Below are 26,611 nucleotides of genomic sequence, written 5' to 3' on the forward strand. Positions count from 1 at the left end.
CATATGGACTTTAGTCTATAGTGAGTAATGAAAACGGTGGAGTTATCTCATGCCGGGCCGCTTTTTGTCGGATGAGTGGGGAAAAGGTTGAACTCAGTTTTATGTGGATATTCTGTAACAGCAGACAGGAGAGTGTCTTTAAAGAGACAACACTGTCAGTCACTCAGCTGAGATTCAGACGGACGGAGTCGAAGACGTCTCACAAAAAATCAGTCTTATATCTTTAAGACTCTGTTCTGTGGTGAAATCGATCAGCTCTGTTTTCTACTGGTCAGGTGTGATGGAAGAAACATGTCAGCTGCTTTAGAGAAATACTGTGGCTCTGTGTTTTGGGTGAGTGCTGTTATGTTGAGTCTTGTTTCTGTCTTATAAATGATAACATATTGAGGTTGCCTCTCTGATTATTGTGAATGAACACAGTACTACATAAAAACCTAAAAACAAACATGTATGACTTTTCCCTCTAGCAAAATGGTCAATATTAACAGCAAGAGCGATGACAAGACAAATCATAATGTAGGGGAGAGCTGGACACAACCAAATGCATTTGGCCTCATTATAATTTTTTTTAATCATATCTCTGCTACAAATGAACACTTAAGCCCGGTTTCACAGACAAGGCTTAGCTAAAGTCAGGACTAGCCCTTAGGTAAATTAAGAAGTTTAACAATTTTTATAAATATGCTTTAGAAAAACATGTTACTGATGTGTATATTAAGACAAATCAATGGCACTGGCATATGTTGTTAAGAACTGTCAGTGCACGTTATTTTCAGTTTAGACAGCATTTGTTTAAGTCTTGGACTACCCTTAGTCTTGCCTGTGAAACTGGGGGTTAAAGTTTGTTTTTCTAGAATCTACAATTCTCATAAATATTAGCCGAGGTGCAAGTTTTGGTGGGGTTAACCATACTTCTATTATCGACTGGTACAAAGGGACACAGTGAGAGACACAGCAAACACAACTCATTTGATCCTGTGTAACTATTTGTTACAGTTAACCCTGAATTAGTGTTTGTCCTGCTCACCCCTAACCTACGCTCTTTATACTAAAATCTCCTGCCTACAATCTCAGAAAAAAGTTTTACGTTTTTGTCACTGGACGGTACCTTTTAAAACGGTTCTTCTAATAAATAAGAGCGGGGTAAGTTGTCACTCTTTTCCCGCTGTCTAACATTTACTGAGCACTATACATAACAATGGTATGTCTTTACATTACATTTTCATATCTTGAAGTTGTATTGTATTGATTATAGGTAAAGAAGAACACAACTTCTTAATTGTGATTATTGATTTTATTTTTTAAATTCCAAACAGAATCGGAAATATTAACTCTAGGGCTTTTCACACTGCGCTTAACCCTGGGTTATCTTTGTTTTAAACCCTTCTTTTAACCCCTAGGTTCAGACTTGTAACTCAGAAGTGGGGTTATCCCTGAAATTAACCCAGGGTTAAGAAACCCTACTAACCCTGCTTTTGTGGCATTGCGGTGCCAGACAGTGTGAAATGAAGCAGGGCTAGAATGTTATGACCCCAATTTAACACAGCTGAAGCAGCTCATCAAGGTGTTCAGGGTTGCTTTTTACAGACAGGTGTATGAGCAGGGGGTTTAGGAATGCACAGCGTGAAACGTCAGATTACGAAAATACCCAGGGTTATCTCTTTACCCTCTGGTTAAGTACAAACATTGAGAAACGTGAAACAGATAACCTAGGTTTGCGTTAACCTGGTGTTTAGAATAACTCTGGGTTTAGAATAACCTGAAGTTAACTATTTTCAGTGTTAAAAGCATGTGACGACTTGCCCTAAAGTCATTAAGACAACCTGCCCCAAACTGACATGTGTGCTAATGTTGGCTAAATCTCAGGGTTTGCTTAACATAGCACGTCAACTAAAGTATCAAAAGACACATTTTTGTCTCCTCTATTTTGTGCAAAGTAATAGTTTTTAACATTCATACTCAACAAAGTTGTATTGCATAAAATATAAAGTGCAATTTGTTTTTAATTTTTAAGCCAAAAAATAAGAAAATTGTGCTAATGTTAGAAGAAGTCGTTACACAAAGTGGTTATTTGTATTTGAACAATGTAAAACAACGATCTGGAAACCAAAAACTAATGCTAATCAGAAGTGTGCACTAAATGAATAATTGGTTTAATTATATTATATTATCATTAAAATTAATATATTATAATTAATATTATATATTTAATTTCACTTCTCCACCCCACCCCACCCAAAAAACCTATAAGAGAAGGTTATGTACAAATTATTTTTAGGTTATTTAAAAATAACCACCCTGTTACATTATGAGAATGTTAGTTTATGGTTCCAAAAACAAAGAAAATAACAAAAAATAAGTGTTTTTTTAAACGTTAGGGGAACGTTCTGTGTTTGCTGGAGTGTACCTTATATGTAGCTTTTAGGTACCAAAACGTACTTTTGAAAGATACTGTGCCAGTGACAACTTTTATACCTTTCTGAGAGTTTATGATATTGCAGTTTCAGTTACAATTATTCATATACATATGATCAAATATTATTAAATATTATAACAGTTTAAGTTTACTTTTTACAAACTAACATTATTTTAGCGATTTCTCTTCTTTCTTTCTTCATTTAATAACTTAAATATGTGAGAATAAATACAGCTATTTTAGTGAATAGGATGTTAGTAGCTAACATTGAGTGTTGTGTCATAAAACTGAAAGGCGACTAAGCTACAGTGGCAAGATCTGTTAACATTAAATGTTTATTTATCTGTCAGTAAATATTAGTTTAATTAATAAATATCGTGTCTTGAAGTCATTGAGTATTTTTTACAATATTTTTATAAAATACAATGTGTTATCTAAATACAATGCGTGATGCTGAGGTATTATGTTTTTAAAAAATAACCAGTTTTAATAAATATTAAATAGAAAATTACTACAGTAGCCTAGTGGAAAAATTTGATTAGATAAATGATGGATAAAAACGCAACATGAAATGTAATATTTATTGACGTGCATTGTTTGAGCTGTTGTCTAATGTAATACTATCAACAAATTAGTTGTGTAACTATCAGAAATGAAATAATACCATAAGACATTTAGCTGGGTTAGGCTACTACATTTAATACAGGTGTTTTTGGCTTTGTTTCTCCGTGATGTGTAGGCTATTATAAGATGATGGAGAAATAACTTAATAGTAGCCCAGCTACTCATGCAGGTCATTAGCCTAAATCTGGCGGTTATAGTCTCTCTTTGCTTTTTGGGCGACAAGGGGGCGCTCAAAACTGTGCAAATATGCAAAGACAACTGCCTGAGAATTGACCGTTTATAACTAGAAACCAGTTTCATTTCATCAGTCTCTTGTAGAGTCAGCAGTAAAATCATCAGCCATATGATCTGTGATCGTCACAGGACGGAGACAGGACTTGTATTCAGTTAACAGATCTTGAATGTTAACTTGAGTCGCATTACTGAGTCTGTGTGTTTCTCTGGAATGTGTGTGTATGGGCATCAGAATGACTCCTACCTGCAGCGTCCGGATCCTGATCTGCCGGCGTGTGTCCAGTGGACTGTGCTGGTCTGGATTCCGCTAGGTTTTCTTTGGCTTTGTGCTCCGTGGGAATTGCTTCATCTCTTTAAGAAGTCTACAATAAGTCCTGCCTCAAAACTTTACATCTGCAAGCAGGTAAACTCAAAGTTACTTTGCTTTATTTGTCGAATCATGTTTCATTTTTGCAAACCTGTTAAAAAACATTTTTTGTATTTTTAAAATATACAGTATTTTAAAATGAATTAATTTTAAAGCATTTTAAAGGGGCAACTGTCCATACAAATTAGCAGTTCAAAAGTCAACTCTTAAAAAATGGTGTTTAAATTATTCAAAATTCTGAATAAGATACTCTGGCATAATGTTAAGTTCAAACCCTTTCCTACACTCTAAAAATGGCTGGGTTATTTTTGACCCATAATGGATAAATATTGAACAGAACACATCACTGGATTAAAATTGACCCAATGCTGGGTTATTACTCCCCTTGGTTGCATAACAACAACCCAACATTGGGTCATTTTTAACCCAGTGATGTGTTCTGTTCAATAATTACCCATTATGGGTCAAAAATAACCCAGCCATTTTAGAGTGTATAAACACATTTCACAAATATCACTAGTTGATGGGATGTTAGGATAATTGAAAAACTTTTGTCCAGCAATTTGGATGTTCTTAAATATCAAGGTAGTACAACTGCAATAATTTCTCTTAAATACTGAAAACTAGCCACTTTAATGTAATGAGTAGGTTGGTAAACTTTCCGTTTGGTACAGCCGATGTAAAACTAGAAAAATTGCAATTTTATCAAATACATTTAAAAAAAATCTATATATGAATTTGATATCACAGGCAAAAGCGTATACCAGCATCCAAGTAGAAGTCTGATAAATAGTGTGGGTCTTTCCCAATAGGATTTAATGGTTCCCATTCAACAGATAACATCACACCAATAGAACCCAACACATTACCAGTAGAAACCCTTAAAACCAATGCAGTTTCATTAATAACCATAAAATCCTACAAACACTCCATCTTTTAATGTAAAGCTGTAAAGCGCTATATAAATTGAATTGAATAAATTGAAAATCTATTAGAATTTCTGATGTGATTGTTTGCAAACAAGACATCAAAATCCTTAGCCATGATATTAACATAACAAGAGTTTACTGCTACAGACGTCTGGATTTATTAATGACTACATGATCGAAATAGCATAATTCTGTATGGTATTTTTCTTTATCAACAGTACAAAGTTACACAATAGCATATGTGTATGTAAGATATCAGACACTTTTTGTTGGTCTGTAATATCATTGTGACGCAGACAAGAAAAGACAAGGCTATTAAATGGCACTATGAAAACCCCACTGTAAATATTAGGCAGGTAAACACAGGAAAGGAATGCCCATAGGCAAAAATATATTATATTATAGTGCATAATATATATAAATGACTAATAATCAATTAAATAATTTACAAAAGCTAGATGACAAAAGTGTTTAAGCAAACTTTAACATTGCCTCGATAAAGCCTAAGATATAAAATATTTTTAAACAGCTATAAGATGTTTACATTAGAGAGAGAGGATCATTTAAACACCATAAACATCCTTGTAAACATCTGCAGACAGTGACCAGTATCCCCGTTAAAGACCTCACCTATCCCAAACAAAAAGTGTTTACTCCTTGGACCTCCTGGCAAGACCTTTAAATAGAGTTTTCACCATATCCTCATTATCTGTACACACACTGTGCAGTTATTGATGTGACTTTATATTTTTTTTTGTATATTTGTATATTTCTTATTCCTTTAATGACTTTCAAGTGAAAAGCAAGCCAATATTGAACTAAAGTTATACTACTTTAGAAGCTTGAAGCAATTGGCAGATTTGTGGATTGTCAGAAGACTGTCACCATAGACCAATCAGAATCAAATATTCTGCTTTAACAAGTTGTTTTTACCAACACTCTATAAAACAAACGGTGCTATATAGCACCAAAACAGTTGCTTTGGATCGTAACGATAGAAGAACCATTTTTAGTGCCATGTAGCACCGGTGAAGAACCAGTGAAGCACCAGTGAAGCACCTGTGTAGAACCATATAGTGCTATGTAGAACCATATGTGGTGCTATATGGCCCCTATATGGTTCTACACTGGTGCTTCACTGGTGCTTCACTGGTGCTTCACTGGTGCTTCACTGGTTCTTCACCGGTGCTATATGGCACTAAAATGGTTCTTCTATCGTTACGATCCAAAGCAATTGTTTTGGTGCTATATAGCACCGTTTGTTTTTTTAGAGTTAACCATGAAATAAAGATTTGAGATGCACCTGCTACACTTGGTATGTGCTCCTATCTTAACTCTCTTGTGTTTGTCTTGTAAGATTGTGGTTGGCCTGCTGTTTCTGGGAGCGATAGCGGAGCTCGCCATCACGCTTGCTCAAGATTATGGGCCGTCAAGTAATTCAACAACACATCCAGCAGTGTTTTACGCAAACCCTGTTCTCTTTGCTGTATCATGGGTACGTTCATTAACAAATCATCTTTGTTGTCATTCACGTAAGCATGCAGAATAGACTGTCTATCTGTAGACATCTTGTTAATGGACATGAAATGTTGAATTGTTGGTGTTTGTGTGTAGATAATCGTGATTTTGTGCCAAGAGTCTCTGCGGCACAGAGTGACGGCCGTGGACTCCAGAAGCCTCTTCTTGTTTTGGGTTCTTGAGGTGGTTTGTGAAATCTTCCAGTTTCAGAGTTTGCTGAGAGACGCTCTGAGTCAGGTATTGCTGCTGATGCTACACGCATCTACACAGCTCCAAACTCCTTTGTTTTACTCAACTAATGTTATATTGCTCCTCAGGAGGAAATTGCTGATCTTCCTCGCTTCTGTCTGTTCTACATCAGCTTTGGACTGAAGCTGATCTCTTTGGTTTTATCAGCCATTGCCGACATTTCACCTGAACTTCAAAAACGTAGAAAAAAGGTACAGAGAACCTGAGCTGAAAACTTTTAATTGAACTACCTTAACAGTTAATAATAATACTTACTAATCTTAATTCATGGTCATTTCAACAATGACTACATACAGTATTTAAAATCAAAAGTTGTATCTGGTGTAGCAGATGGTGAATGTTTCCAAGATCTTTGCTTCTAACCAACCAACGATTTATTCTCTTTGTTTGCAGAATCCTGAAAGTACAGCAACATTTCTCAGTAGAATCACTTTTAACTGGTTCAACAGGTGAATATGAATCCTACTTGTGCTTTTGAATGCTTTATTATAACACATTTTCTGTACAAATAGACAAATGAATATACCCACATGTTGGCATCAGAAAATCAACATATCATTGATAGACTTAAGCTTATTGTGTTTGTTTGAGAAAGCCAACAAACTGTTGTTTGATTTTAACTTTGTATTATTGTTTTTATTGTGTTGGTTTAGAAAAGTCAACATACGGTTGTTTGTCTTAAACTTATATACAGGTATTTGTTTGAAGAAGTCACTATGTTGTTTGACTTAAGCTTATTATATTTGCTCATGAAAGCCAACATACGGTTAACTGATTTAAACTAATGCTGATTTGTATTAGCGGTTCTTGTAAAGCAACACTTGACTGTTGTTATCCTGCATACTTCTTTATCTGGACAAAACTCTGCCGCTCATGTCGTTCTGTAGAGCCATGAATAAGGGGCAGAAACATTTAGTAGCCTGTGAATTTAACTAGCCTGAATATAAAATTCAATGTATTACTATTAACTTTCGCATAGCACCATGGTGGATGGTGGTCAGGTCGACCCGCGCTGATTGAACAAATGACTCAGTGTAACGTTCTCTATGTTGACTGCATGCATTATTATATTTTGAATATGAACAGCCTGTGATGTTTTTAATATATTGGTAGAAACCACCCTAAATTTGATCTTACGATAATTTCTCAAAAGCATATACGCATGATTCACAAAATGAACGTACGCACAGAAAACACGTGAAATCTATAAATCACAAATGATCTTGAAATTGTGCGCAGCTGAGCAGTTTCAGATCACTGCCTTTAAAATATGCCTAATTAATGTCATTGACATATAAAAGGGTTAGGTGTCAATGTTTAAATACTTTTCAAGCAGCAAGGATAGCTTATAATTTCCAAAAACCTGCAGCAATAGGATGTTAACGTTTATATTCATATTTTATAATATGTAATATATGTAACTTTGAATTTTTGCGTACGCACACTCAACCATCAAATCTACTGTATGCTTATGCACGCTTTATAAATTAGGCCCATTTGTTTGTTTGTGTGTGTGTGTGTGTGTGTATGCGATCACTTGGATTTTTACCACAGGAAACAACATAAAACACTCAGTCATTTATAGTCAGACAGATAAGAGTCAGACGACATACGAAACTGTAAAGGGTTTACTTTTATTTATCTACTCTTAGAATAGCAGTGAAACATTTTGCTTTTGTAAAACGCAGAAGTGCTGCAGGTGTGTATTGTGTCCCTGTATATTTATTCATATTCATATTTTTATATATATTTTTTTCCAGCATGGTCTATAACGGTTATAAGAAGCCTCTGATCCAGGAAGACCTGTGGGATCTTAATGAAAATGACACCACTCAGCAAATCTGTCAGGAGTTTGAGGAGATTATGAACCAAGAGCTGAAAAAAGCTAAAAAAGTCCTGCAGAAGAAAAAACAGAAAAAAAAGGAAAAAGATCATCATAATGGCTTAGCCAATGGAATTAGTCAGGATTTTTTAGTTATGGTGAGATTATTTTTACCCATAGTTAAGAGATCAGTCAGTGGATACTGATTGACTCGAGACCCTTGCACACTGAAATCCGTTTTTGTATGCGTTTTTTTGTATTTGTTGTACTAAAAATTTGTCATGCACACAAACCTTGTCCAATGCATATGAATTAATAACACAATACAAATGGAGTCTTTATAACATATTAGCACTATTCACTGCGAATTAAGTTAACTTGACTACAGTACTCTAGTAATCTTTAATGCACCATTTGTTTTAATATCATTAACTTCGATTCTGTTTCAAGCTGTTCCTCAATCTGAATTGTCCACCACCTCTGAAAATGCTTACTGCGGATGTTAAAACAAATCCAATTTTTATGATGGACAACACGTTTCGGAGGCAGTGTTTAAATTCAAACAACGCAATGTCCTTTTTATTTCTTAACGTGCGAAAATATCAGTGTGCAAACGTCATCGATCGGTAATGAAAACTTTGGCTAAATGCATGTATTTTTTTCTCTTTTTCATTATCTCTATATGTGCTATGTCTGTGTCATCTATTAGGAGGAGACCGGAGAAAGCAAAAGTAAAAACAAGAAACAAAGTAAGAAGGAAAAAAAGGCATCTAAATCACTTTATCCACGTTCCTGGCTTGTTCCCACCATTGGTAAAACATTTAAAGGTGTGCTTCTGGAGTCCGCCATCTTTAAATTGCTGCAAGATCTTCTAGCATTTGTAAGCCCACAACTTCTCAAGTAAGTCGCCCTTTTTCTAGTCTATCACATTTTTGAATTGAAATAACTGGCATTTAATTCTGGTTCTTTCTGTCATCCGTCTGTCTGTCTTTGGCACAGTTATGTTGTTTGTGAATCTCCAGTATTGTAAAAACTGTATATTGTTATTCACAGGGCAATGGTAACATTCACTCAGGATAAATCCATGGATGCGTGGAATGGCTATTTGTACGCCGTTCTCCTTCTGCTGGTGGCGTTTTTACAATCTATATTTCTACAACAGTATTTCCAGCAATGTTTTGTCTTGGGAATGAAAGTACGCACAGCAATTATGGGCGCTGTTTACAAGAAGGTATTTGTATCAATATTTTACTGTTACCTTGTATAATAGCTGACTCTCATTTCAATTAAATGCCTAAAAATAAAGCCTTTGCATTTTATGAGTGCTTCTAACAAGAAAATAAGTCCACCTGTGTTTTTGTTTTACTGTTTCTTTTCAGGCATTAGTCGTGTCCAATGACTCTAAAAAAGAGTCTACTGTCGGAGAGATCGTCAACTTGATGTCAGCGGACGCCCAAAGATTTAATGACGTCACAAACTTTATCCATTTGCTATGGTCATGTCCACTGCAGATCATTTTGGCCGTAACTTTCCTTTGGTTTGAACTGGGTGCCTCGTCTTTAGCCGGTCTGTTGGTCATGGTGCTGATGGTGCCTATTAATGGCTGGTTGGCGACTAAGTCAAAGAACTTACAGGTGATTTATCCACAATTTGCAATTTTCACAGGATTCTTAGTTTTAGAGTTATTGCTGAAGGCTGAATGTATCAACATGATAAAGAGAGACGGTTTAAGATCTGTCTGTGCGAGTTATTATCAGTTGAGAGAGCTCAAACATGAGTTGTAGTCTACGACTTAAGCCTTGTCTGTGAAATTTGGGGTCTATGCATGCATATTGAACTTCCTTCAGTTTTCCTACAAAATAAAGGCATAAGGGCTTAAGGTTAAGAAATCTGAAAAACTCCATGCTCAATAAAATTAAAAGAAATAACTGCACTTAAACAGGATTTATTCATCTTTGTTAATGTTAATTTCAACAATTACTAATACTTTATTAAAATCTTGTAAACGTTAGTTAATGCACTGTGAACTAACATGAACAAACAATGAACAGCTTTATTTCCATTAACTATTCCGCACTATTAATAAAGATTAATAAAGACTGTAACACATGTTTTGCTCATTGTTTGTTCATGTTAGTTAATACATTAACTAATGTTAACTAATGAACCTTATTGTAAAGTGTTATCAAAATAATATAGGGTGTTAAATATCATTTACTCCATCACTGAGTACAAATCTCTCTTTTCAGGTGAAAAACATGAAGTTTAAAGACAAGCGCATGAAAATTGTCAATGACATACTGAATGGAATTAAAGTAAGTAGCTTTTCTAGGTTATGCCTCATATCTTTTTCTGATGTTCAATTTAGTCAATAAAAAATTGGAGACTTATCTTCTCCTCTATGATTACTTTTTAAAAAAAGAAATTTTTCCTGACATCAGGTTACTCACAAACTTCTTCTTCCTCCCTGTATTTATTTGACTCTTGACAATGAATGGGTGCACTGCCATGTTATTATTTCTACTGACTATTGAGACAAATGCAGGGTTAATGTAGTTGAATTTCTGTGACAGATTCTGAAGTTTTATGCATGGGAGCCGTCTTTTGAAGATCAGATTCAGGGAGTACGAGAGAAAGAGCTGAAGGTCATGAAATCATTTGCTTACATCTCTTCTATCTCCACCTTTATATTTGCGAGCGCTCCAGCTATTGTAAGTAAATGAATGTTTTATATACGCTATACTATAAATGATTTTAAAGAGAAAGAACAAAACACACAACCAAAGTACTTTTCCTTAAAGGTGCCATAGAATTTAGAACTTATATCGCCTCTAATGGACACTCCAACTGAAAGATGCAGAAAGATATTTTAGGTTATGCAGAAATATAGGCAGAGGTATTTAAATCCAATGAGTCTGTGTGGCACAGAGGTGTTGTGTTCAATATTCTGTTAGACATCTGGGGCCGGTTGCACCAGCTAGACATAAAACAGTTGGGTGTAAGCACTATGTACCAGACTATTGCACCATCTAATGCTACGACCGGGTGCAGCTATGCTCAGCACCATAGACGATGCGTGCCAATGCATAAGTGGTAAACCATGTTGACAGTTTAGACGTCATTCGCATCCCTATGGTTACAAACTCACATTTACAGATGCCAGGTAGTCTTAAAGGAGCATTTCACCCGTTGAACCATTAATCTTTATTGAAAGTGTGTCATATTTGTACATACATTTAGAGTTTGGTGCCTATTTGACCGAGAAAAGGGGTGTTTGTAGTCTCACCCCCTCAACAAAGATATTGGACTTCCTTCTTTCAATGATGCAAAATTATGATTTTTACATCATTGAAAGAAGGAAGTGCAACACTGAAATCTGTATTACTCCTGTCTCAGCGGCAACTGAGGAAATGATGCACAACCATTCAAAAACATGACTGTGGTTCTAACTATACAAAGCTTAATGCTAATGGGTGAAGTGTGCCTTTAAGACCGGGTGTACGCCCAGCTGATGCAACGTCCCCAGAACCACAGCACTGCACACAATTAGAAAGTTGTCTAAACTTAATATCATGCCATAGTTTGGATTTTCAATCTTCCTAATGCTGTTTATGGTTCAAATTTACACTTATATTTACATTCGTAACTTTTGAACTGTATATCCAGTTTAGAAATAAGAAATTATGAGATAAATTATAGAGTTAATTATATAGTGGGTGTTTTTTTAATTGATTGAGAAGAAAGTTGTAAGTATAATATGAGTTTATGAATACGCATTTTAATAACGGCATATTATTCATATTATTTTGGCCCTCATTGACACCACTTTCAATCAATTAAAACTTTATAGTGTTGACTATGTCTTAACAAAAGTAAGCCTAAAATATCACTTTTTATGTTTTTTTTTTAATGGTCTTATGGTTGTGTGTGTTATATTGTGTCTGTAGGTGTCTCTGGCGACATTTGGTGTATTTGTGGCTGTGAGTCCTAGCAACATCTTAGATGCAGAGAAAGCTTTTACCTCCATTTCCCTTTTTAATATCCTGCGCTTTCCACTGGTCATGCTTCCACAACTGATTTCTATAATGGTTCAGGTACAGTAACTACAGATTAAAGGCTTTAAACCAACATGACTGACAAAGATATTCAAATGCTTTCTGATACACTGTGTAAAAATTTTATGTTGCACTTAGTTGAATAAATTAACTTTACTTTTATAATATATAGAACTCATCACTTGTCAAGAAAGTTGGAATAAAATTGGGTTAAACTTAAAGGGACACTCCACTTTTTTTGAAAATATGCTCATTTTCCAGCTCCCCTAGAGTTAAACATTTGATTCTTACCGTTTTGGAATCCATTCAGCCGATCTCCAGGTCTGGCGCTAGCACTTTTAGCATAGCTTAGCATAATTAATTGAATCTGATTAGACCATTAGCATCGCGCTCAAAAATTACCAAAGAGTTTGGATATTTTTCCTATTTAAAACTTGACTCTTCTGTAGTTACATCGTGTACTAAGACCGACAGAAAATTAAAAGTTGCGATTTTCTAGGCTGATATCTAGGAAAATATTGGAGCCTAGCATGTCACTCCACTTATTCAGCAACCACGATTCTGGGCTTCCGAAAAAAAGCTGGCAACGACCGTTAATTATATCCATCTCGTCATGCACGCCGAGTTGCATCGCCGTGATAACGTTACCCATTTCAGTTGCGACCAACTTTTTCCGAATCCCGTAGGAAGGACGGCAAAAACATCAACAAATGCCTTGCTCACGTTTCTCTGTTCCTCTTTAAAAGTCAATGCTCTGTCGATATCTTTTAGAACAGACTCAATGTCAGAATCCACACATCTGAACTCTACAGCGGCAGCCATTCAACACACACGCTCTTTGGTGACGCGGTTCATTACGTTACTGTTGATCATCTGTCCATCATCGTATAAAGTCCGCCCTCACAATTTGATTGGTTCGACCAGCTTTGGGACTAGCATAGCAGCTCCTCAACGCAGAAACCCCAGACCGATCTTCCCGTCCTCAAAATGTTGTGGGCGGGGCTAAGATCGGCTGGCACCCAGGCTACACAATGATATTATGCAGCAACCGAATATAATCCCCTGCTATTTGAAGATACTAAGGGGACTATTTTCAGCTGCTACGTAGAGATTGACCGAGAGATCAGCTGAATGGATTTCAAAACCGTAAAAATCAAATGTTTAACTCTAGGGGAGTTGGAAAATGAGCATATTTTTTAAAAAAGTGGAGTGTCCCTTTAAAACATTTAACTCTTTCCCCGCCATTGACGAGTTATTTTGCTAATTAAGAGAAAATGTTTCCCTACCAAATGACGCTTCCCTGACGAGTTTTTACGGTAATCCATAATTCCGCTATTATCCACCAGGTGGCGCTCTTACCAAACTTATAAAACACTGAAGCTAACTTATTAAAAAACATAGAAAACTCTGTTGTTTACTTTGTTTCTCTGTTTAATAGCAGAGGGTCTGGCAGGCAACTTTAAAAAAAATGCTGATGGGGAAATGGTTAAGTGCAACAAGTGTATAAATGGGGAGAAAATTGAAAACTACACTTAAATTTGTTTTGAAAAAAAAAAATGTGTGCCTTCTGTTCTCTATTTGTTTAGACCAGTGTATCTAATAAAAGACTGGAGAAATTTCTTAGTGGTGATGATCTGGACCTAAATGCGGTTTCACGTGACAGCACATATGGTGAGTTAAATCATTTCTTATAAGTACTGTTGTATTCTTTTTGTTAATAAGTATGAATCGTCCCAAACAATAATGAGATTTTTATGATTTTAGATGCTGCTGTGAGCATTTCTGACATCACGTATTCTTGGGACAGGGAATCAAATCCAGTCCTAAAAAAGTACGTTTAACAACAGATTTAATATTCAGCATGTCATTATTAAACGTGGCATCTTTAAACATTTAGCAATAACTGTCTTCAGGTGGCGCTGTAGGTTTTGACTCTGCTAATATTTGAGACATATGATTCATTGTTTATATTTCAGCATTTCTCTGGACATTAAAGAGGGTAAACTGGTGGCTGTGGTCGGGGCCGTGGGCTCAGGAAAGACATCGCTGATATCGGCTCTGCTGGGAGAAATGCACAACATTAAGGGTTCCATTAATATCAAGGTAATCAAACAGGCCTTGTCTGATATATATATATATATATATATATATATATATATATATATATATATATATATATATACTGGTGTCTATATCTTGTGTCACTGATGTGTCTTGTCTTCACTCAGGGATCTATAGCGTACGTGCCACAGCAGGCGTGGATCCAGAACGCAACTCTTCAAGACAACATACTGTTCGGCTCTGAGCTGAATGAGGATCGCTACCAGGCGGTGGTGGACGCGTGTGCACTGCGACCTGACCTGGATCTCCTGGCTGGAGGAGATCAGACTGAGATTGGAGAAAAGGTGAAGCCTCTCATAATGGATGATGTCTTACTGTTGTTTATCACACTTACCAGTAGCAGTGTTGGCTTTAAAATAAACACAGGTGACACATATCAGCTCGCTGATAAATGTATGAATGACATCAGGGCTCAATGAGTGCTGCAAGTAAATATGACACACCGGACAGTTCTGTATGTACTTCAAAGTTCACTTCTGCTGCAAGATTGACCACTTTCAATTCTCAGTGTCATAGCTGAACTGTGCTGCCGCTACTTGTGATGATGTAATATATTTACATTACACTCTGGCTTCACCTTTAAAATATAACCACCGATCAAACAAAGTCTTTCATGCTGTGTGTCACAGGGCATCAATCTGAGCGGTGGACAGAAACAGCGAGTGAGTCTGGCCAGGGCTGCTTACAGCTCATCTGACGTGTACCTGATGGATGATCCGCTGTCTGCTGTTGATTCACACGTGGGAAAACATTTGTTCGACAAAGTGATTGGACCAAAAGGAATACTCAAAGATAAGGTAAAACATCAGTGACGGGACGTGTATTTCACACCTAGGCCTTCAATGCTGTCCTATCTGAATTTATATATTTCGTAATACTATCATTATGACATCAGGGCAGTGGAAACACATCAACAGTTCAATTGCAAAGTAAAATAGAAATTACTGTAGTTTACTTCTCAAGGAATAACAGTCAACTTTTACTATACAAAAGTATAACAAATTACTTTGTTGACAGTCTATTGTTCAACAAAAGTAACAAAGCGATATTCTCCGAGCCCTGATTACATTTGCATTTCAAACTATGACAGCTTCTTTAGCACGCAACCCTTGACAAAGCTGACAAATATCGCGTTATTTCGTCACCGTTTTGTGCATGTAGGTCCAGAAAGCGTTTTTCAAGCCTGATAAGTAAATTCCCAAAAATGTTTCTGATAACACGTTGTGTTTATAGTTTCATTTGAGTATACTGATCAATCTACAGGTTATTTAGTACTATCGTGAAGTTTGACTTTTAAATAAATCTGGTTTAAATGTCAGTTTATGTTGGGATGGTTATTTGTTACTTTTAGTGTTCAAACTGTTCAAAGTATTATCAACAATTGAAGTTTGTACTGTCGGGTTGCTTTTGAAACATTTGGTTTGGTCTTGCTAAAACCATCTCTGTTTAAACTTTAAAATTTGCGGATACATTTTCTGTATGTGTGTTTCTCTATATGGATCTGTCATCATACTACACTTTTCATTCCATTATCTTCCAATTATATGCATGTAAGCTCGTGCAAAGATAATTCACATTTCTGGTCAATTCTGACCTGTGACTTCATATCACATGGAGATATGGGACCAGTACAAAACTGCTTCTTAAGAAAAGCAAAAATGGATGAAGCCAAAAATTCCCAGTAACTTCAGAAAAACATTCGACTGCCCCTTTAGACGTACATCCTAAAAGTCATATACAGTATCTAAAAAAAAATGTCATCTGAACAAGTAATATATCTGTCAGGTTTGTTGTGACTAAATGTAAACGTAAATGTTGCAATATTGATGTCTTACCTGTTTAAAGGATAAACTCATCTCTGTGTCAGTATTTAATCCCGTTTAGATGTTTAAAAGCCCTGCTGATATTAACTAACAGCAGATGATGTAAGAACATAATACATTTTGAGGTTTACATGACGTTCTCCAGATGATCGTCCCTTAAAACTTTACAGATTAAACACCATCATCTAGACGACAAATTTAAACTCTGTGCAACTGTATAAACAAGCTACGTACAAACTTCCCCATCCGGAAAACATACCGGCTCCTCTTCTTGCTGTTTATGGATGTGATGTAATCACCCAAAGATTTGACTTTTCATACTTTTTCCCATGAAAAAAACACCTGGGGTCTCGTTTATAAAACTGTGTGTAGGATCCTTACAAAAAGTCTACATACACACAAAAGCCAAAAATGGCATATGCCAAAAAATATTAAGACTTATAAAACAAAGCAATGTTCCATTTATAAATCATAGATCACCTGCAAGTGTGCGTAGATGAATCATCCTCAGATCCCACCCTTCAGGCCCATTCTCCCATTATATGTAGATCACAACCTTTGCGTGGGATCTGGCATCCACACGTTTCCAGCCCTGTTTTGTGCGTATGCACGCTTTATAAATGAGACCCCTGGACACTTAAGTTATTAATCATTGGCTATCAATTATAATGCTTACCTTTGTGAATCAGTGTATGGTAAAGTATGGAGAGAGTTTTGAACATGTTTGTTACAGATTACAGCTTCAAGTTCAGCATTATTTTATTGTTGTTTGTTGTTTTTTATAGACTCGTATTCTGGTAACACATGGAGTGAGTTTCTTACCCTATGTGGATGAGATTGTTGTGCTGGTGGATGGAGTTGCTTCTGAAGTAGGATCATACAACAGTCTCCGAGCCAGCAAAGGGGCGTTTTCTGAATTCTTGGAAACTTATGCAAAAGAAGAAAGCAACAAACATGATGCGAATCAAGGTTTGTCCTCTAGTCCAAATTCTCACGACTCAGCATGCACAATAACAAAAAATAAGATCCCACAAATTATCAAAATGATCCCTACATAAAACCTAAATTGGCGCAGTTCTGAAGAATTTATTACAATGTTTATTTATTAGTGTAGAAAGCTTTGCAGTATGTTGTAATATGAAGTCAACCCACAATATAAATGTTATTGAATAATGATTGTACATTTCAGCTCAGGAGACTGAAGAGTTTGAAGAGTGTACTACAGTTCCTGAGAGTCTGGAGCCACAGCCTGATGAATCTCCTGAGGACGTCGTCTCAATCACAATGAAAAGACAAAGCAGCTTACGTCACAGTCAGCGGCACACTAAGAATTATGGAAGGTACATTCATCTCTCATTTATTAATCACCTGTCAATTAAAAAAAGACAAGACACACATTATGATTCTAACACATATATTGAGCCTATCCGGCATCCTATATAAAGCAACCCAACACTGTAGGTCATTTGTGCAAGCAGTTTTAAAGGACACATATTATGCCCATTTTTACAAGATGTAATATATGTCTCAGATGTGCCTAGAATGGGTCTGTGAATAAGTTTCAGTTCAAAATAACCCACCGGATCATTAGTTATAGCATGTCCAAAAAGGCCACATTTGGGCTTAATTGATTCCTTAATTTAGAAAAGCTTAACCAGTCATGCAGTGGCTGTAGGCAGCGCTTTATCAGTGTGATGTCACATTAACAAAGAATCAAAGCAGCATGACGCATGAGTCTGCTTTGGTTTAACGAGGATTTGAAAATAAAAAAATCGTAAAAGTGGATTTTGCATAATATGTGGCCTTTAAAGTTAAGTGCCATTTAGCTGGCATTAAAAAAGAGTTGTGTTGCGTATGACATTGTAAAATGAGGTGTGACTGTCACCACCTATCAAGCAATTTTTTTCAACATCTCACTCTCAAAATGTATGCCTTTGGCAGAATTGTCTTTAGAATATTCACAGCATGCTTTATATCTACGTGTTCGGACCCTTGGTCTTTGTGCCCCCATGACTGAATCGCAAAAATTGACCGATTTTTTTTGTCTTTAGTATTAAACTGAGGAAAAACGGCTCAATTAAACGTGGAAAAGACTCAAGTGACAAGAAGGGCCAGCGTCTGATTGAGAAAGAAGCAATGGAGACGGGAAAAGTATATAGAATCTAACTTTATTGTGTTCTGTGACTCTGCTCTGTGTTTTGTTGTACATTTGTCTTACTAATCTGTTGTTTTTTAGGTAAAGTTTTCGGTATATCTTCAGTATCTGAGGGCTATAGGCTGGGGTTATACCTGCTGGAGTCTCCTGATCTATATTGTTCAAAATGTGGCTGCAATTGGTCAAAATCTGTGGCTAAGTGACTGGACCAATGATGCTATAAAGTATGAGAACACAACCTACCCGAATAGTGTAAGAGACACTAGAATAGGTGTCTTTGGAGCCCTGGGATTAGCACAAGGTACCTGAGCCAAAGATTAGTTACATTTTCTGAGTTACATTTTTATCATTACAATGAATTGTTTGAAATGAATGACATTTGATGAACAGTGCATTTTTTTGGTAAAAAATTTATATAATGTCACATAGAACAAATCAGGTAACTTACTAAAAGTCTTGGTGTAGATCTGCTATGAATATGGGGACAACTATAACATTGAACACCAAAATAACAATCCACTTGAATATATAGAACGTACTATATACTTTATCTAATGTAAACTGTTAACTTGTTAATATGTAGAGTTTTTAGACTATTTTAAGTCGTAAAGTGAGATGAATATGTTTGGAAATTAAGCACACGGCTCGGATGGCTACTTTAAGTAATGAGCCAGCTGAGAGGGAAGGAGGCTGCCGCATATGCAAAGTACATATCAGTCTGCGTGACAATGTTAGAACGGCTGATTCTTCAGGTTGTGAGCATCGCGAGTGGTACAAAATCAAGAGTTTTTATTACATAATTTGTTTGAAAGATTGTTAGTAATCAGAAAATTGAAATTAAACATATTTGCCCTGACAAGCCAGATATTAAAATTGTTCAAATATTAGGTTCCAGATAGAAAAACAATCTACCACACACGCTTTTGAAATTCTAGGTATTATCAGCTGGCCAGAGTTTTGAGACCGTAGCAAAATATAATGAGATACGAGCTTGCTCAGGTACTGCAGAGCTGAAACATTCAGGGCCTTATATGTCATTAGCAAGATAAAGTCGATTTGGAAGTTTTTTGTTTGATAATTAAGTCTTCTGGTGTGTCTGAATTTAGTAGCAGGCAATTGCTAGTCATCCAGTTTTAAAATCAGCTACTGTATGCATTTTGTCATTTTGGTGAGTTGATGTGTTTCGTCTGGCTTTGAAGAAATATACAGCTGATTATAATCAGCATAGCAGTGAAAATTGACTCTGTGTCTTATAATTTTAGCTCTCAGGGGGTAGCATGTACTGTAAATGATAAAAGGAAGAGGACCTAGCACTAAGCCCTGTGGCACTCCATACAGAACTTATTCACAGTTACAAATCGGAATCGGTCAGATAAATGCTATTTAAACCATGTTTGTTTACGTACCAGTACCATGAGCAGATCTAGTCTGAAATGCCTTATTGTAGGTTTTGTTTCACAGTGTGTTAAAATGCTGAAAATTTCTGTCAGTAACATGAATTTTCCTCAGTGACTGACTGCTGGCATGTTTTTGTTAGGTTTCCTGGTGTTTGTAGCCACTATACTCCTAGCTAATGGATCCATTGCTGCATCCAGGATTCTACACACACGTCTGCTCTCTAATATTCTGAGGGCACCCATGGTATTTTTTGATACCACACCTTCAGGACGCGTAGTCAACCGTTTTGCTAAGGTATACCTGTGCGTTTCAATATTTCAACGCAAAACATCAAGTGAAATCAGCATGAGTCTTGCTTTAAACAAAACAAACAAAAAACAGTCTTAACAAGGTTTTGACATGTCAAATCAACAGCCTGACATGTACGCTAATTCTGTTATAAGGAATTTTATGGTACATACCAGTGAAACACCTGCTGCCTAAATGCAATATGCAAATACATATTTTTTTTGTATCAAATTCAACAATAAATGCACATTAATTGATCTTACACGAAACACGTTTTTGTGTTCAGAGACCACTAGACACAGATTATAGGGCTCTTAAGACATGATTTTGTACTGGAAACAACATGAAAAAATTGCATGTATGTTGCTAGCATGCTGAAGAAACAGCGAGATGTGATGTCTGTCTGCATGTGTACAGATAACCAGTTATGTTTTCAAATGATCTTGTATGCAGTTAAATGCAATGTTAAGTCAGTTATTACTGAGCGATGCTGTTGTTATTGTCTTTGCTGTAATTATTATTACTCATAATAACACTGTAAATAAAATAATATAACAAGTTTATTAACATTCTGTACTTCCCAGAATCAAAATTAGCTAATGGAAAATTCAATCATAATCTAAAATGATCCATAAATGTTGATATGTCATTTTTTTCAGGATATATTTACAGTGGATGAATTGATCCCCATGTCCTTCAAATCCTGGATTCTTTGTCTTATTGGAGTTGTAGCAACCGTGTTTGTCATCTGTCTGGCTACTCCACTTTTCACTGCAGTTGTGGTTCCCATCGCTGTCATCTACTACTTTGTGCAGGTAATACAGAAACCAAAAGATAACTAGGCTGTCTATATGTATAAATACTGTATATATGGGACATCTCTCACAGCCCTCAAAAATACTTACATTCTGCTTTGTTATCTTAATACATAAATAAATACAAAATATCAGCTATTGTCTGCTAATGTCTGACTAAGGTTTATGTGTTTTGTTTGCTGTGTTTCAGAGGTTCTACGTTGCCACATCCAGACAGCTCAGACGACTGGACTCAGTGTCTCGATCACCCATATACTCACACTTTGGAGAAACAGTATCAGGTCTCTCTGTGATCAGGGCATACAGGCACCAGGATCGTTTCCTAAAGCAAAACCAAGTTATCATTGATGAGAATCTGAAAAGTGTCTATCCTTGGATTGTTTCAAATAGGTGAGATTTTTTCTTCAGTATTAAGGTTTGTATGAAGACATTGTTTTTGTCTTATCATCACCTGATGTTTGTTGGTTTCAGGTGGTTGGCCATACGCTTGGAGTCCCTGGGGAATCTGGTGGTGTTTTTCGCCGCATTATTCGCTGTCATCTCTCGTGACACTTTGGACAGCGGACTGGTTGGACTGTCCATCTCCTATGCCTTAAATGTATTTTTTTTTTCTTTTCGGTGACATTTACATAATCTTTTCATTTTTCTTAAACATTTCTGCAATAATGTGTTTCTATGTGCCACCTATTTTCTTTAGGTGACTCAGACGTTAAACTGGTTAGTGAGAATGACATCAGAACTGGAAACCAATATTGTTGCTGTTGAGAGAGTGAACGAGTACACAGAGGTCGAAAATGAGGTACAGCTTTTATAATCTGCATGCTTGGTGAACTTTGATAAACATGTAAAGAGTTCAATGCAAAACCCTTTAAGTGCATCTCACAGGTTTTCTTATAAATGAGCATTTTTATCAGGCTCTTATGCTTGGATTTCTTTGGTGTTTAATACATTTCAGTGTATTTCGCAGCAAAACGCTCTAAGTGCAAAAACTTCTGCTTCTAAAAAAATCTACTTCTTTAGATAAGACACAACAATAAACAGTTGCCAAATGAATAAAGATGCAACTAGAAACATTGCAAATTGTGCTGTGATAATTGTGATGGTCACAATCAGGTCGTATTCAGGTCCAAGTACTCACAACGGACCCAAGTTTGAATGTGAGTCACGGTCATTTCACAATCGTCTTTCCGAATGGCCTGATTTCTGAATAGCCGGAGGCCGGGATTATACAGATTTGAAGTAAAATTATTTGATGAACGTATAATATGTGGCAAAAGCATTCGATTAATATCATTCTCACTTTTGATTCAGGTGGCGTTTAGCGGCTTTTGCATCTGAGCTCATCATGTAGTTTACTTAAATTGCCAAGTTTTATAACTCATGAGTATTTTTGTTCTAAAATCTAAAAAGTGTTTTCTTAATGTTTTTAAAGTTTTTTTTTTTTAAATTACCCCTCTCCAATCTTTATTTATTAGCTTGATTTAAAAATGACAAGATCTGCATGTACAAACTTATAATCTTCCATCAGTTTTCTGATGGTTGGATCTTAGTATGTGGTATTAATGGCAAGTCACCTTAAAGAAAAATAGATGATTGAAAAAGACCATGACTTCATACTTCAGAAATATGATAACTGTGATACGATACTATCGAATATCATCTCCAGGCTCGGTGGATTACAGAGCATCGTCCTCCTGACGGTTGGCCTACGGCTGGAAAGATTTCTTTTGAAAACTATAAGGTTCGATACCGGCCTGAACTGGATCTCATTCTTCATGGAATAACATGTGACATTGAAAGCACTGAGAAGGTGAAGAGATCAAACAGATCCTGATAGTTTCTTTCATTCTTGATTATTCTGCTAATGTTTCTTTTCATTTTGCCCCAGATCGGTATTGTTGGACGGACCGGTGCAGGCAAATCTAGTCTGACCAACTGTTTATTTCGCATTATTGAGGCCGCAAATGGGCGAATCCTCATTGATGGTATTGATATTTCTACCTTGGGACTCCATGATCTCAGAAGCAGACTTACCATCATTCCTCAGGTGTGTGAAGGACACAAGTATAAATACAGTACTGTAGGCACACTGTGAAAAAATTCTGTAGAAAATACAGTATTACTGGCAACTAGCTGCCAGTAACTTACTGTAGATTTTACATTTATGTTATTTACTGGCAACAGTTTGTTCAAAATTACAAGAACATGAAACATTTTTAGTCTTTATCTTCTACAGTAAGTTACTGGCAACCAGCTGCATAATTACAGCAGATTTTTTACAGTGCACATACCGCCATCATTTTTATTTAGACAAGTGGAGATAAGGTAATGCTTCAGGTCAGATCAGAGTCAAGTTTGTCTCTGTCATTCTTAAAACACTGTTGAAGTGCTACAGACCGTGATGGTTGCAGTCTACGGCTCCGGTTTTCCTTTGGTATCGTCATATGAGATGCTGAGCATGTTGGTCTCAGGTGCCTTTAACAGAATACACATATATAACACGTCAGTTGGCTTATAAAAGCTTTTGTAAGATTATAAAAAAATGAAAAACTAAAGGAAAATAAGAAAGTAATATTCAACTTATTCGATGTAAAGGAATCTGTAACAACAAAATAGTAATCGTAGTAATCAGTTACTACCCAGCTCTGCTAATAACATTTGGTAACATGCAGTTATGTCCAAGTTATGATGTTCAATTTTTGGGTGAAGGTCATGTAGAGGACAAGAGACAAGAAACTAGCAAATAATGCAGACACATGTTTTATCTGTAAGCACTTAGTAAACACAGTGTTTGTACTATAGCTAACTAAGGTAAGGCACTGTCTTTATATCTCATTTTATAGTACAGGGTCAGCATCTCTAACAAACATTTAATGTAAATAAACCAACAAAATCTTCTACAGTTGATGTGTGGACTTTTGGTCTTTTGAGGGCGAGTTTTGAATACTGAAAATGACATTACACTGTACAGTATATACACAGATTATATTACAGTTTCATTTCAAACATCCAGAAAATATAAAAAATAATCTTATTGAGTAAAACAAAATGAATATGAATAATAGTAATATCATCTTTACAGGACCCGGTGCTTTTCTCAGGAACTCTGCGCATGAATCTGGATCCGTTTGAGAAGTTCAGGGATGAGGAGATTTGGAGGGTTTTGGAGTTGGCTCATCTGAAGGATTTTGTTACGAGTTTACCATCAAGACTTGAACATGAGGTTGCAGAAGGGGGAGAGAATTTAAGGTGGGTTTACTGTAAAAAACACAGACTGAATGTTTGTCACTTAGTCATCTACATTGTGCTTGTGACCCGGAGATTGGAGCTAAACATCAAATAACACATTTACACTTAGGCATGTAGTAGATGCTTTTATCCAAAGAGTTTGTATGCAATAGTATGAAAAGTGCTGTATACCACAATACTGGATAAAGAAAAAATAAAACCCTGCATCTGAATAAGCCTACTTTCCAACTATATGAAAAATGTAAAAATCAATACAGTGTGTGAAACAAATACTATCTTCAAATCCTTTTATATCAAATACATCCTGAATGAATGGTTGACTGTTTGATACTGTAGATCATTGACTATGCCAAACATGTTATACTGTAGATATATGTAGATGTCTCTGCTTTTGAGTCAGAATTTCAAAACTTCTCAGATGAAGAAACAAAATTATATTTTTCAAAAATGTACAGACACATACACACAGGCGCAGTGAAACTGATTACGTGGTCAGACGTGTGGTTAATGAGAGACAGTCTTTCTTTTCTGTGTTTATACTGCCATTTTGACACTATCATTTTGTATCAGTTTGTCATTTAAGTGCAAAATGATGTGAAAGAGAACTAATGTATCATTTGTAGAGATGATAATAATGGGCATCGGTCAATAAACACATTTTTTTCACACTATCGTCTATTGGTAAAAAAACTGCTTATAGTCATGGCCAATAAAACAGGAAAATATTCAATATTAATGGTCATTATATGAATGAATGACATTCAGAATTTAGTTAATGCAAGATAATATAATGTTATACAGTCCAGATCTACTGACTTTGTGTATTGAGTAATGATTTAAATAACTAATGACATTTTATTAAATCATTTCCAGATCTTTATAGTTTCTGATTTGTTTTCAATAGTCTTGGTCAGAGACAGCTGTTGTGTTTGGCCCGGGCTCTGCTCAGGAAGTCTCGTATACTCATCCTGGATGAAGCGACAGCAGCTGTAGATCTGGAGACAGACGATCTCATTCAGAGCACCATCCGGAAAGAGTTTGCCCACTGCACTGTACTTACAATCGCACATCGTCTCAACACCATCCTCGACAGCTCACGGTGAGTGATTCATTGTTTGATGATATATTTCTGTCTATAGACTCATTCAAGAGGTCATTGTGACCTATAAGTGTCTTGATAGTGTTAAAACGCTGGGTAAGGGTTTGTAACACATGTAGTATAGATGAAAATTGCCATTGTTTTTTTTTCATCAACTTAACCTCAAAAAAGTTTATTTGAAAAATATAAATGTAACATTTTCTTTGTTACAAGACCACAATAACTTGGTGTTGAATGTGCTTTGTGTTTAAGTGGATCATTTAAAACTTTAATTGTCTTTCAAGTGTTGGTGTTATTTTCAAGAGCCTTTACTTTCTTGTCCAGTGTCTTAACCCCGCCTTCTTGTTTTATTTTTGATTATTTGTACATCACACTTGTGGTTATAATAGCAAATAAAATACTTTACATATACATAGTATAACCGACAGTAAATACATAAATTACTTCATAAGATCCTCTTATGAGTTTCCAGTTTTGGTCTAATGGTTATAGTGTTGGGTTTGTAAACCTAGTGTCATTGGTTCGAGTCTCATGTCTGGCAGATGGATTACTATCGCATAAAGATAAACAATTATAAAAATCTAAACTGAACTGATATTCAAAAATGGATACTTACAAAAAACGGCAAACCATTGTCTTTATAACAACTATTGCATAAATTATTAATGATAATTATATGAAAAGAATGATTTTTATACGTGTGAATTTGGGCAAGCTGTGCTTTAAATTATAACATTTAAAACACAGTTTGCACAAACCAGATAAATAACTCGAGATTTCTGAAAAATTAATAAACTATTTAATTTGTTTTAATTTAAGCCTTTATAACTAAAAACATACAGCCAAGTAGCACAATAAAAAACATGATAGCACACATTTTAAAAACAAACTCTTCATACACACACATTATTTTAAAATTTTAGTACCAGTTATATTAGTACTAGTTATACTAATATATAATTAGCGTCGAGTCAATTAAACTAAATTTTATATTAGAATTGAAAACTTAACTTCTTTCTCTTCTGTTTTCAGGGTGATGGTCCTGGATTCAGGAAAAATAGTGGAGTTTGATTCGCCCAATGCATTGCTTAGCAAACCAAATGGACATTTTTATTCAATGGCTAAAGATGCTGGAATCTCAGTCAAAGATAACACCGCACTGTGAACATAGCTTTCCTTCATTCTTCATATGACGTTTGCTGTCTGTATTTTTTCTATTAAAGCAGTTTTCTTGCCAACAGGAGCAAAACTTTTTTATGGTGCTTTATGGAAGGGCATCAGAAATATCATCTTATTTTTTTTCTGTATTATGATGTGTTTGTTGACATGGATTGTGTTGTTGCAATAAAGTAAAAGTTTTGCATTTCTCTGTTTTGTTTAAACAATTAAAGAGTACACACATTTTTATGAACGCTCCATACTAGGAAGAGCAATCTAATCCTGTGTAGG

The 26,611-nt window shown here is 35.7% G+C and overlaps 1 protein-coding gene across 1 annotated transcript; it reads left to right on the forward strand.

Annotated features, from left to right (window-relative positions):
- abcc2 (ATP-binding cassette, sub-family C (CFTR/MRP), member 2) lies at positions 1-26,525 on the forward strand. Its single transcript, XM_065249703.2, has 32 exons — positions 1-333; positions 3,507-3,677; positions 5,928-6,065; positions 6,185-6,325; positions 6,406-6,528; positions 6,731-6,786; positions 8,098-8,317; positions 8,869-9,059; positions 9,213-9,390; positions 9,539-9,793; positions 10,409-10,474; positions 10,733-10,870; positions 12,107-12,253; positions 13,801-13,885; positions 13,979-14,045; positions 14,191-14,317; positions 14,443-14,619; positions 14,965-15,132; positions 16,944-17,127; positions 17,348-17,498; positions 18,210-18,309; positions 18,395-18,614; positions 19,851-20,005; positions 20,659-20,814; positions 21,005-21,204; positions 21,286-21,412; positions 21,512-21,613; positions 22,481-22,624; positions 22,703-22,861; positions 23,897-24,063; positions 24,968-25,162; positions 26,195-26,525. The coding sequence occupies exons 1-32, from the start codon at positions 292-294 to the stop codon at positions 26,325-26,327; spliced, it is 4,683 nt and encodes a 1,560-aa protein (XP_065105775.1). The 5' UTR covers positions 1-291; the 3' UTR covers positions 26,328-26,525.
- Positions 26,526-26,611: the final 86 nt, after the last annotated feature.

Source organism: Paramisgurnus dabryanus, chromosome 20 (assembly GCF_030506205.2).
Source record: "Paramisgurnus dabryanus chromosome 20, PD_genome_1.1, whole genome shotgun sequence".
Lineage (NCBI taxonomy): Eukaryota > Metazoa > Chordata > Actinopteri > Cypriniformes > Cobitidae > Paramisgurnus > Paramisgurnus dabryanus.